This window comes from Marmota marmota, unplaced genomic scaffold (genome assembly GCF_001458135.2).
Source record: "Marmota marmota marmota unplaced genomic scaffold, marMar, whole genome shotgun sequence".
NCBI lineage: Eukaryota > Metazoa > Chordata > Mammalia > Rodentia > Sciuridae > Marmota > Marmota marmota.
Genome location: NW_025999853.1, coordinates 9352807 through 9366872, shown reverse-complemented (window position 1 = coordinate 9366872; position 14066 = coordinate 9352807). Strand labels below are relative to the sequence as shown.

General features: G+C 39.2%; 1 protein-coding gene across 4 annotated transcripts in view; it reads right to left on the bottom strand.

Annotated features, from left to right (window-relative positions):
• Window positions 1-14066, bottom strand: part of Igf1 (insulin like growth factor 1) — a 72941-nt gene that overhangs the window by 15221 nt on the left and 43654 nt on the right. For 3 of the 4 annotated variants that reach the window (XM_015482844.2, XM_048803003.1, XM_015482846.2), the window contains exons 3-4: window positions 4285-4466; window positions 2716-2767 (exon numbers count right to left, since the gene is read on the bottom strand). In XM_015482844.2, coding sequence (XP_015338330.1) covers window positions 2716-2767; window positions 4285-4466 — 234 coding nt within the window. The remainder of the gene's footprint in view (window positions 1-2715; window positions 2768-4284; window positions 4467-14066) is intronic. The other variant, XM_015482845.2, reaches the window with a different exon arrangement.

Sequence of the window (14066 nt, the reverse complement as noted above, 5' to 3'; positions counted from 1 at the left end):
CTAGGCACCACGAAAGGAAAACACATATTACACTTGATTTTAACTGGTTGAGAAAAATGGTGGCTTCTGAAAAGTTCATTATGTGGTCCTGAAATAAATGTTAATGGTTCTTCATGTAGGAGAGCCAAGCTACCATTTCAATTGAAATTCTTCATAGTTTCAGGGGTTCTCCTAGTTGGAAGGGGCCTTAGGTCATCGGGTTCTCTCCATCTGTCACATGCTTGAGATTTCACTACCACATCACCAAAAAGTGTTGGCAAGCTTGGGCTTAAAGTTTTTGGTGATATGAAAATTGTTTCTACTTCAAGAGACTAACTTTTTACATATGGCTCTAATTTTCAGAAGTATAATAATATTAGTTAATACTATCCTACATAGAAATCATCTCATCTCAGCAGTGAACTTATTTTTATGGTCTGTCTTTCCACCATGATACAGTCATCTGTATCACTCATTTGTCCGTCCGTCCATCCATCCATCCATCCATCCAGTGGGCTCTTTGGTATTGATAGTACCTATTACATGGCAATCATTATTTGGTAATTCCAAAGGATTGGTTAGGGTTGATAAAACCCTTTCCAAAAGAAAGTTTATTTTAACGCATACTCTAAGACTATGGGAACTTTAACTAGACAGCTCTCTTGCCTTTATAAAATTCTTCTTGAATATAGTTTATGATTATGTATAGTAATAGTTTACCCAAACCTTTCCACAAGACATGCACTTTGAATTCTTTTGCTGAACTAATGGTTACTTGAGAAGCTTCTGATTGGAACTTTTTCTTATGGATGGAGCCTTGGAAGTCTCCATGCTGAATGGATGCTGGGTTTTCAGGAAGGGGAATCTGGAGTAGAAAGCAGAGCAGGGGCACCAAGAACCATGACTTCTTTAAACTAGGCTACTTAGATGGACTAGGTCACATGTGGTTTTCAATCATCTTCTTACCCCCGACTTCATTATTTGCTTGGCTAAGTACTTCTCTTTTGTACCCTCTCTGAATGCGTATAATTCACAATTTGGTTGATCTTGATACTTTTTCCTTTATCCTCTAGGAAGACTTTGTTCCTATTGATTAAATCAGGAAAAGTGAAGAAGAAGATCTCTAAGACTTAAATTCTATGAATCTACTTAGTTTTTCTTCACCCTCCGGGAAATCCAGCATCTTTTCTATTATTTACTATTTCCTTCTGGATGAAAAATATTAAATTAGTGGGAGACTTCATGTATTCATTTCTGTGTTCCTTTTCCTCTTGGAATTTTTTCTCAGTTGATTCATTGATTATGTACTTTTGTCGGCTGGCCAGAAGAAAGACAAGCTTAGAATCCAAGTATGTCTGTACCCATTTCTAAATCTCACTGTCCTTGTATTTAAAATGAAGGGATTGAACAAAACAATTTCTGTAGCTTCTTCCATCTCTAACATAACATATGAGTGTGTTATGTATCCTAGTGTTTTTCATGGAGCAGAAATTCATGGAATTTTAATCTAAAAATCCAAATCAAATCTAGATATGTGTGTGTAAAGGAGTTCGCTATAAGGTAAAGAGAGTGTGTATGTGTTGGGGGTGGTTCTAGGAAAGATAATTAGAAGGTAGTAATCGGACATCAGAAGTTTTCATCATGGGTTGAATTATGTTCCCTTCTCTGAAATTTATATGTTGAAGTCTCAATTCCCAGAACCTCAGAAATGTTACCTTATTTGGAGATAGGATCTTTACACAAGTTATTAAGTTAAAATGAGGTCATTAAGGTGGGTCCTAATCCAATCTGACTATCATCCTTATACAAGGAAGCACTTGGACACAGACATATGTACCTAGGGAAGATGAGAAAGACTCAGGAAGGAGACCATCTACAAGTCAAGGCAGGGGCCTGATGCAGAACCTTCCTGAGAGCCCCTGAAAAACCTGATACCTGAAGTTTGAACTTCCAGTCTCTGAAACTGTGAGACCAAAAATTTCTGTCATTTTTAGCCACTCAGCCTGTGGCACTTTGTTATGGCAGCCTTAGCCAACTGATACATTTTAAAAATCAGATTCCAAAGTTAAAAAAAAAAAAAAAAGTTCAGCGACCTCTCAAAGGTTACCTCATAAGCCTGTAGGTAAATACTGGGTGCCCTTTGGTCTGACCCACGGACCTGACCAAGAAACACGGCCTCCAATAATATTGCAGGAAAAGAAATCTGGGAACTTCTGTGACACAATTCAGTCTTGCTGAGAATTTGGGGCTAATATTTAACTCTGAACATATATTGACATGGGCAATTCTTCTATTATAGATTAGTAGAAAATTTAAAATAAAAATACATATAAAAGCCTTTTTTATCTGATTTTTTTTTAGTCATTTAAATTTTGGAGGGGAAAGGAAAAGGGAGCATCTTGTTTGCCCCTTATAATTTTTGTTCTTTTTTTTTTAATCCATTCTTGCCACTTTCCTTGTCCTTTCTTGGCTTTCCATTTTTCTTTCCCATTTAACAGGTTATTCTCCTTCCATCATGAGCATTATCTAGCACTGTCAGGGCCACTGGTCTTCATGTCCTCTACAGCATTTCCTCTCTTATCCTGGCCTCTGTCTGCTTAGTCCTTCTCTCCTCCATTTTCCTTGTTTGATCAGTTTCTACCTCGTCTCCCTCCTCTGTTCTTCTTTGCTCTGATTTGCTGACTTGCTGATTTGCCCCTTCCTTCTGTTCCCCTCCTGGGTGTGTCTTTGGCCCACCTTTCCTTCGCCTCTGAGACTTCTTTTTCTTGTTGGTAGATGGGAGCTGATACTGTAAACATCACAAAAATAATTGCATTGAGAACAGGCTGTTCCTAGGGTGACCCTGAAGACAAAGTCTTTGAGTCAGCCCAGAATGCCCAGGCTCCATAGAAAGCAGGAAGCCAGCATGGGCACTGGAGAGGAGTCTACAACTGGGTCCCAAGACCCAACGTTCCAGAACTTTGGGACTCATCTCTGAGACCAATTTCCTCCCTGGCTAGAAATCAAGAGGCACTGAGTCACCTGGGAAGAGAAAGAATGAACATACCTTCCCCCCTTCCAGCACACCTTCCCACCTCACTTATCTAGAAGTTTCTTCTGTGGCCCTTGCTCTCTGACTCACTGTTGGCTTCTGTGTTCTGTGTCTTCAACAGTCCCTATATATCACATTAGATGGCTCCTTGGGGGACATCTCCACTAAGACACCAAGGTCTTCCTTCCGCTTCAGCTGTGGCTTAAGACCAGGAAGCAGCAAAGGTGTCAGGATGAATGGTCTCCTAGCTGTGCTTTCTAAACAGTGTAGTTTTTTGGCTTCAAAAGTTAAAACAACACGTAGGATTTTTTTTTTTTTCCAACAGAGTCCCCAAAGAGTCCTAAATAGAACTTTATCTTTTTTTTTTTAACTCATCTTCCTCACTTTCTCCTCTTCTTTCATCTTCTTTTTAGTTCTCATTATTTCTACTTACAGACTAAACCTTTACTTAGCCCTCATATTCATTTGTCACTCACCCATTCAACAAAAATCTGTTGAGTGATTTTATGTACTTCTGATGGCATAGCTGGTACCTCTAATGTTTATAGTTTAACTCTTAGAAAACAAAGATGCCTGAAAATTTTTATCATTAGAAATTTCTAGATGTTCTCACAAGTCAAACAGAAATTTATATTTGTAATTATTTCCCCTCTAATTTGTATTTCCCACTGAATGTCAATTTCAAATAGTTCCCAGTACAGAGTTGTTTTATTTCTTATTTTTTGGTTTTTGTACCATGGCAGAATTCCAGGATTAACAAGTTCAGTTAATAATTACAATTATGACAGTTTCATTTGGTACCAAAGCCCATTTTTTTTTTTTTTTTTTTGGTACCAGGGATTGAACTCAGGGCACTCAACCACTCCACATCCCCAGCCCTATTTTGTATTTTATTTAGAGACAGAGTCTCACGGACTTGCTTAGCGCCTCGCCATTACTGAGGCTAGCTTTGAACCTGTGATCCTCCTGCCTCAGCCTCCAGAGCCACTGGGATTACAGGCGTGTGCTACCCTGCCTGGTTCCGAAGCCCATATTTTTGCCAGTGTTTTACACCATATTCCAGTTAGCAGATCATCCAGAGCAGGGTAAGGTGAAATTTGCAATGCTGAGTGACTGAGGATTGGACATAGAATCCATCCTGTTGATGGGAATGTTTTTTTTTTTTTTTCCCCCTTTTAACCAGGAAGCTGTAGGCAGAATTTCTGTTTGGCCCACCCACATGCAGAAAACAGAGATTACTTGAGGGTGAATGGATCCCACCCAGGTGGGCTTACCTTCTGAGTCTTGGGCATGTCAGTGTGGCGCTGGGCACGGACGGAGCGGGCGGACTTGGCAGGCTTGAGGGGTGCGCAGTACATCTCTAGTCTCCTTAGATCACAGCTCCGGAAGCAACACTCATCCACGATGCCTGTCTGAGGTGCCCTCCGACTGCTGGAGCCGTACCCTGTGGGCTTGTCTGTACAAATCACATGCAGAGTGGCTGGGGTTAGTGTGGAATCTGTTTTACTTTTCATCTTCCAACTCTCTATGCTATCTCTCTTCTCTCCACTTGGAGCCAATACCCATCCTCTAATATCTCACCTTCTTCTGGAAGCTTCCCCAGCAATTCCTGACCCCACGGATCCTCCTGGTTTCCTTGTGTCTCCTGAGGTCTACCCTATACTTGTTAGCATGAACTCATTCACCACAAAACTTGGAGAGAAGTTTTAGAGAACTGCTTTCCATGTTTTCAGCAACTCATAGTCAAGGATCTTGTCTAATCTGAACATTTTCAATATATTGGCTTATTTGGGAGGCCACTAAAAATACTATCTAAAAGAAAATCATTCAGTAAGTTTCCTTAACCTATTTTTCACTTATTTATTTGTCCTTTTGACAGATAATATTAGTGCATGTTTATGGGGTCCAATGTGATATTTCAGCACATGAATATACTTTGTAATGATCAACTCAGGATATTTGGGTTATCCATTATCTCACATATTTGAGCAAGGATACTCTTCAATAAATGGTTCTGGGATAACTGGGTGTCCCTCATCTTTTTAACAAATCTGTATTTTTTTTTATACGCAGGACAGCTCCAAGGCTTGCTTTTTCCCTTAACTGCTTCCTTTGTTATATCAGATTGAAGATGAAAGAGGTTTTAAGTATGAAAAGGGCTCCAAATATTACTGGTGTGAAAACTGAAACTCATTTGGGAACAACTGGCTCAAGGGGATGCATGCAGTTAAGTGGTGGAGTAAGGATTCAAACTCCTATGTGCTTTCTGCAAAGCCCAGGCGCTCCATCAAGCCCAGGAGACCTGGCATGTGACTCTAGACAAGTCACGTAAGCTCTTTAGGCCTCAGTTTCCCCATTTATATAATGAGGTTAATAATATCTTCTTTGTCAAAATAGAGGATTAAATAAAATATCAGAGGAAAGGATGTAAGGGTAGTGCCTAATGCAGCACCTGACACATAGTAGATGCTAAATAAATATTGGTTTGCTTCCTCTGCGCACCCTTTCTGGGTCTTATATGGTCTATAAAGAAGCAGTGTTACTATTGATTGCACCCAGAAGCTTGGGAACTTAGAACCCATAGTAGCAGTGGGATAGGGCTCCTTCTAGCATCACCTGAGGGATCAGTATAATAATTTCTTTTTTCTTATAGAAATCTACTAGAATAAACTAAAAGTCCATCTTCCATGTGATTCTGATTGCTAAGAGGAAGCACTCAAATCAATTAGCCCTCTTTACTTGGCAAGTAGGTCTTGGCTTGGTTTGATTTTGTTTGGGGCACACTTCTTTTGGCTTTGGAATTAAAAGAGAGGGCAAAACAAGCTCACACAGAACTTAACATGCACCTGGAAAAATTATTTGTAAATTTGTGTCCTATTAGATCTTTTGTTAAATCAAATCTTGCCTATACACCAGAACACAAAACAGACCCAGGTGAAGCTCCTCTGGCTCAGGTGAGGGTAGGGAGACTGGACTTTGGCCTTTTCTCATCTCCCTTGTCTCCTATGGGAGGTGAGGTGCCTGGGTTTCTCCATGGAGGTCTGGGCTTCATGGAAGACAATTTGCAAACCATCAATCTACAAGAATACAATTACAAATATGAAAGAGATTCAAACTTAATCCCTGATCTGGGAAAGCTTGACATTAAAAAAAAAAAAAGTCTTATGTTTGCATGATAATGACACTATACTTAAGGATGGGGTTTTGAAAGTCTAGATGCTCATGTATATCTTGAACTTCCTCATTTGGGGATGTCAGGCCCATGGTAATGGCCAGATACCAAACTAGTCTGGCTGCCTCTCTGCTGGAAGGGCCAACTGTTCATGGCATCCTCTAAGAACCCAAATGTTTTCCTGATGCTTGGCATGCGAGCCTGGTGGCTGCTTCCTCCAGTAAGGCAGGTTTATTGTCATTCTTAGGGCAGCTGGAGGTAGTCTCTTAGTGAGGGTTCATTTGTGGTCTCTCTGGGCGGGATCTGCTGCTGTGTCCCAGTGCAAACGCTGTGGGCTTCTCATGGTTGTGGGCTTTGGGAGGGACCAGGCAGCTGGCCCCAATTGGAGCCTTGGCTTTGCCTTCACTTGCCATCGGAGCAAAGGCTAGTATAGAAGTGGACTCTGCTCTGACTTGCCAGCCAGGTCCTGGCAAGCCGAGACCGGCTGATCCCCTGAGCAATGTAAACAATGTTTTCTGTGGGTTTTTTTTTTTTGTTTGTTTGTTTTGTTTTTATAATCTTTTCCTGGGACAATAAATTAGAAGAAAGACCCAAATTGGCTGACATGGTTCTTTGTAATCCACAAAGGACTTCTACATACTTTTTGCTAAGTGGCTAGCCAGTCAAGAGTAGTGGTTTATCTCTTGAGGTAGGGAAAAAAAGAGGGTGACATGGTCATTTTTGTGCTAATTGTCACTGTCATCCACTATAGGTAATGATTGTTCTGTGTTGAGACAATCTATTTCTTAATAGGACCTAATTGGGATTCATTTGTTGATGATGAAATAGAAATTTGTTATTTGGGGATGGGTTTGTAGGAATGGTTCCAGAAACTTCCAAATGTGTGGCCAACTCAGAAAAAAACTGATTTGAAAACTCAGACTTACACATTGAAAATGGAGAGGGATAGGTTTGGGGATGCTAGGACCTACACTGCATTCTCTTTTCATGCACACCTGACTTAATCCTTGCTCTGAAAACCTTACCTACTACAGGAGGAAGTTGCCAACCCTCACCTGGGATAGCAGAGCCACTCTGTGTCCTATAATCCCTTCTTGGCAACTGTCAACAGTCAAAGGTCTCTTTCTTCTTGGGAAACAGACAGTAATCACCACAGCCAAAAATGGCAGACATACCTGACACCAGGTTTGTTGTCTGTCTTAGGTGAGCTCAGGTTTGACATGACTCAGTTTATGAAGTAGCTGTGTTTTTTAGTCCTTAGACTGATAAATTTTAGAATAGAGAATATTAGGAGTTTTCTGTAATGTTCCATAAAGAAAGTTGATTTTATGTCCATATATGTTTTTTAAAATGGTGTTGAAGTAGTACTATACAGACTTGGATTTTCCCATAAAATATAACTACCACTTATCTCCACTACCAGAGTCTTAGATGTTTTCCTTTGTCTATTCATAATGTCTACAATGGAATCATTGTGCTCTATTCAGAATATATGAATATGACAAGTGTTTACCTATTGCCTTTTAAAGTTTAATTTATCCTTTGAAGTGCCCTATAGGCTTGATTTCTGGTTCTACATTAAGATGTTTACCAAAAATCATCATTTCTCACCAATTGGGAGACCATAACTGTGAGTCAAAGATTTGTCCTTTATCTTCAAATCCTCATATGCCTTCTTTTTCTGAACCACAATAAAGATATGTACTTCTCTGGACTAAAACAGGAAACCTGACTCAATGTGATTTATTAGAAAAGCAATAAAATAATTTTCTCCAGTATAACTTTTGAGAAAAATAGGTACTTTTAATGACCTCAAAATTACAGCTTACTCTAGTCATTTTGATGAATTTTGAAATGAAATGGAACAAAACTCTATATTATATACTTCTGCTGTGGTGGGTAGAATCAGAAGTGGTATTTCTATAAATAGAAAACAAATTTTGGTTTAATAGAAGAAAAACATTTTTTACAATTTAAATTCAAAAGAGTTAACAATGAGACAGACATCCCTGAAAGCAGTGAGCTCCCCATTGCAGAAAGCAGTTAAATAAAGGCAACATGAACACCGGTCCTAGGAGCTCACTGCTGTGTTGAGCATAGTGGATAAGTACTCTGGTCTTTTCTGTTCTAAAGATTCCAAGAAAAGATGGTAGAAAAAGCTCATTTAGGCTGAATATTCATTGTGGTTGGAAGCCACTCACATTGTCTTCAAGAAAGAAGTTCAAATATTGTTGAATATTGAAGTTGAAAATTTGTTTTCTATTTATCATTTGGGTTCTCCAAGATGCTCAAAACATTTTTCATTGTCCTTACCCAATGCAACAAGAGAGATATGACTGAGCTTGTTCCTTCTACATTGAGAGACAATCCCAGAGTTTTCTTGTACCAGCATTATAAAGTGTCTAAATACTCACTCTGTTGTTACAGTGAAGAGGCATGTATAACAACACATAGATTTTTCTCACTGACAGTCTTAACATTCAAAATTCATATACTTATGTATTTATTTTGCCAGTAGTTGCGCTTCAGCACTTTCATAGCATGTATACCAAAGACTGCTTATCAGAGAAGTTGATCACCACCTAACCTAGACTTCGACTGTCTAGGAGTAGACATAATGTTTAGTCATAACACAATACTGTGTCTTGAAAGTTGGCCAACAGACAGAATTCCAATGGTTAAACAGCTGGCTTCTGTAATAACAGCACTTCCCTTTAAATAATGCATGGTCAGTGGAGTAATTCAATAATCTTCAGGGCAAACTTGCTAGTTACAAGGGTTTTGGGCAGAATTGTGGCATCATCAAAACCACATCAATCAGCTGAGTCTCGCATTTTGTCATGGATGCAAGCCACTCGCTCTCCTCCATTGCTAAGGAGCAATGTGTGATGCTGAGATCTAACTGGGGTTATCACTTCGAGAGCAAAGAATTCTTCACTGATAAAACTACCTCTACTGGGGCTGCATAAATTTTTGTTTCTTACCAGTTTTTGGACGTGCAGTTGAGACCTTGTACTTGACTGATTTCCTTTGAGACTTCCCCTCTTGCTTACTGAGAAAGCTCTACTCTATTTTAAGTCATTGGAAAGAGGAAACATTGATTTGAAGAATCAGTATTTAAATAATGACAACTGCAAACATTTTCCAAATAGAGATATATCTAGTTTTGAAGACATGTACTTGTTATTCTTTGGGGTCCAAGGAATAAAATTATTCTCTAGAAATTTGCTAACAGGAGAAGGTTCCAAAATGCACCATTTTTTTAAAGCATGATAAAAGAGGTAAGACAATCCAAGTTGGATATTTTGAGGGTTTTTTTTTTTTTTTTAGAAAATTCTCAATTATGTGTCTAGTAAAAAATGGAATTATTAGCTAATAAACTTATCCTCATTTAATTTTGATTAACAGAAGATTGACTACACAACTAAAAATCACAGTTAAGTTCTATAGAAGCCAGAAAATTAGGTTTCTTATTCCAATTATTTATTTCAGACCTCCAGATATATTGGCAATTTGGAATAATTTACAAGGATTGGTTTCTTAGGACAATGTTGTTCTGTAGGACATGTTGTCTGATACAAATACATTCCATGGACATAATTTTATGTGGGATACTAGTAGAAAAGTTATGTAAGATGGAACTAAAGTGAAATGGTCTACATTTTAGCATTGTGTGTGTGTGTTTGTTTCCAAAGATGATTGGACCCAGGGTCTTGTGCAAGCTAATCATGTGCTTTACCACTAGCTACACCCCGAGTCCTCCATTTTAGCATTTTAATTTTCATCTGAAGAAAAAAAGATCACTTTCCAGTATTTTGTACATTTGGTGGCTTTATATGGAAAACCAGATACCTTTCCTGAATTCCTAGTATAAATAAAATGATGGTATGACTATTATCTAGACCCCAAAAGTGATACCTTGAATGGTTGATATTTCCTAAACTCGTGGTATTCACATTTAATTTAAAACCTTTTGAGTCAATATTTTACCTTTTAAAACATTTCTGTGAAAATATTACTTTATTTGAGGCAAATATTGAGATACTGACAGTCATGTGCTTAGTAAAAATATGGAAAGAAAGATTTACTACTGGTCATATTGCTATGCATTTAGAATAACATGGATATGTACCTGTATATACTCAAACACATATCAGGGTGAATTATGGTCAATATCAAAGCTTTAGAAACTAGGATTGGTTTTGAAGAATTTATGAATATATATCCTATTTTAAACTTGGCTAATGAACCATATGTATCTCTGATTTTGTTGTGGAAGGGTCTTTCCATGTAAGACTGACCTTTGGAATCTGGAAAAGAGAACCCTGAGAAAATGTTCTCTTTTCTGTGAACTCTGTGTCATAAACTTTTCTTGAAAACCTATCAAATTTAGATATCGATTTCACTTTTGGCCTGTGTTAATTTTTAATTGGCCATGTTTGCTGGCCTCACTACCTCTTAATGGGACGAGGTCATCTTTTCTAGGAATCGTGGCCTTATATGACCTACCACCACCCCCACCACCACCCAGCAATTCTTTCTCAGCTACTAAATCCCCATAACCCAAAAGACCAAAGTCTTCCTGTTACCCAATAAAGCCAATGTTTATTTGTGGGTCTAAAAGGAATGAAACAGCACTGTGGGGTTGCCCCTTTCTTGTGAGCCTCTTTTCTTTTGAAAGCCTGACACAACGACAGGTGTGAAAGGGTGCCACTCAGTTCAGCTTGGTTTCCAAGGCCAGGGAGCTAAAGTACAAGGCCTATGGGCAGAACAACTGGAGATTCAAAGCAGAAACATTACTGTTTTAGGATTCTTTGGAGAAATGGGCCGACAGAGTGGGAAGCAACATGATGTATTACTTTAGCCTGATACAATGCCCTGGAGGATGAGCATCTTGCCAGGACAGCACAATTTACTAGCTTAGGTCTGATTCCAGGGCTTGGAGGAGATAGATGTAGCCAACAAAATTATACTTTGGCAAGAGAAATGCTTTGCTGCACAGAAACCCTGTCCTAAGGGAATGGTTTGGCTTATCAGCGTCTAAGGTGAAAGATAATCAAATGCCAAGAGGTCATTTTTAGGTTTGAATTACTTCAATGGGTCCTGCTAAATAAGTTAGCTACCATCTTCTAGTTATGTAGTTTCTACTTTAGAACATATTAAGGAATTTGAATAAGATCTGTCATACTGTTGATGGAGTCAAAATATGGAGTCATTAAAAGCACAGGTTTTGGAGTCAGACAGGTCTAGAATCTACCATTATTCACTGTTCACTTTGGTTTAGCAAAACACCAAATCTTCCAAAACCCAAATCCTTGAAATGGACATAGCAAAAGTACCACCTAGAACTGTTATGAAGATGAAGAATGTGTTTTGTACAATGTCTGGCATGCAATAAACTACATAAATATGGGTTATTTGTATTATGGAGTTGAGTTGCTTAACATAGTTAGCTGGGCAGGTATCCCCTTCCTCTCTTATTCTTAAAAGTGCACCCTCCCAAGTTTGGTTGAAACAGATGGCTATCTAGAAATACAGGAGGAGTGTTCTCCATTAAAATAAATGGAAGGCTATCTAGATTTTATGTTGTGCAGACTATCCTGAACAATTTTAATCTAGAGTAGACACTGAGGGAGAATGGATCCTCCAAGTAGGTCCAACAAGGAAAAGTCATATGAGATGATCTTGACCCCGTTATTGTTGATTTCCCCTCAATAATTCAGTAGTTAAAATCATTGGTTTATCAGTGGCAATATTCATTCATCTTATTTTAAAAACAATGCTGCAAGGCATTGGGATGGGTGTGGGTGAAATACGTAGTCAGAAGCTCTTTCCCCCTCTCTTTAACCAGCATCTGTATTTCTCTTGTCTCTCTCTCGTTCATGGCTTACCTCTTTCTTTTCTTCTCTTTTTCCCTTTCCCCTCTTCTCCTGATATTGATAGCCATTCTTTTTACTTACCGATGAATGTCAGGTCAAAAGCTCATGTCATGCAAAGTTCATGGTGGGCTAGGAATTAGAGGTTTGTTCCCTCCCAGAAATGACTATAAAAGAGGGCTTCATCTCCTGCCAACCCTGCTTTGGGAATAAGCAATCACCAAGTATACAGTATCACCAGGCCCACTTAGTCATTACTCCATCTTGGACCCATGAGATGAAAATGACAGGAGAAAGGATGAGAAGAGGTGTTGAGGAATTGTATATATGAACTCTCTCTCTCTCTCTTCCTTCTTCTTCTTCTTCTTCTTCTTCTTCTTCTTCTTCTTCTTCTTCTTCTTCTTCTTCTTCTTTTTGTGAGAAAGACTGTGACAAAAATTGCAAGCAAACTGGCAACTGTAGACATGCCAGCAGCATTATCTCTTATACTTATGCTGTTATTGTTACTCTTTCAGAAAAGAGGTCTTGTGGGCAGAACATAGGGCATTCATGAATAAAGGGTAACACCTCTCTCCCTGGTGACACAGAAAGATGAATCAGTCACAGGGGTATTAAAACACATTCTCTTCATTTTTAGTTTCCCCCTAGAGTCTATTGTTTCTCTTATTTGTGCCACTTGGCACCTGTCCTGTGTTCTCAGGGGCCCTACTCCCTGTCAGTCTCCTCACTTAGACCTCTGTTTTTTTTTTTCCCCTTGGGGCACATCTGGACATTTTCCCAGGGGTGGGTGTGACAGGGTCAGGATGGCAGGTGAAGGGGCGATGGCTGCCAGGGAAGTCTCGAATGTCTGAAGGGAGTGTGTTGGGAGGTGGAGGCCCTGTAAAGAGAGTCACTGGGGCTGTGTCAGGAAGTAAACTGTTGGAAGACAGCCTCCACAGCAGCAGGGACAGCCCTTGGCAGCATGGCAGAAAAGGGAGCAGCCAGAGTTAGTGACAGACTGAAGACAGGGAGAGAGGGAGGGAGAGGGAGGGCAGGAGGAGATGGTTCAGGTGTTTCATGGTATAAATAACTGCCTGGTGAGCACTTGAGTGCCAGCTGGGTCATGTGTGATGCCCCTTTCATGCTGGTGGGTCAACAGTGTTCTTGGATTGAAAGGTCCTGGGAGTGTTTCTATAGCACCTAGCACCATGCTGTATGCAGAGAAGGGATAGAAAGAAGGCAGGATGGGATATCAAAAACATCACTGTATTCCAGTTCGGGATCCTTTGTGTGTCTCACAAGCCACCCAAACTGGCTAAGATTCAGTTTTCTCATGTACATAACCAAGGTACTGAATAATCTCAAGCTTCTTTCTGGGTGGTTACACATTTTTTAAATCAATAATATATATGTTATTTCCCTGTTTTTATAACTAGGTTTATTTCCCTGATCTCTCTGTCTTTATATCTATCTATCTATCTATCTATCTATCTATCTATCTATCTATCTATCTATCACAGCAGTTATTTTCCTTATTAACAGGAAAATATAGTAGTGAAGAGGGGTTAGTGTAAGAGTCTTTCTTGGAATCCCTTTTACAAGGCCTTTTCTCATTACACTTCTGCATCTTCAAGAGGTGAATAAGTGACTCTTTCTACCCCAAGGTGGATTGTTAATATTATTGGCCAAAATGCTTACCTTTCTATTGCTCAATGTAGGCCATTGTTTTATCTCACTAATTTCTTTGGTGCCTGTCAATGATCTATGAATCCTCTGTGTGACATTTACTTCCTTTCAGGTGAACAGATGCAATTTCCCTGAAAATTCCCAACTACATGTTGTCTCATCTCTGATGATGTGAGTGGGCCACGAGACATTGATACCCAACATGTGCCAAGGGAATAAAATCGGATGAGAAAGATTGTAAACATGGTTTTTCAAATGCCATACCCCTCCCTTTTTTTGGCAAAATAAATGAATGCTGAGGTTACTAAAATTCTAAAATCTGTACAAGAAATTCTCAAGCAAG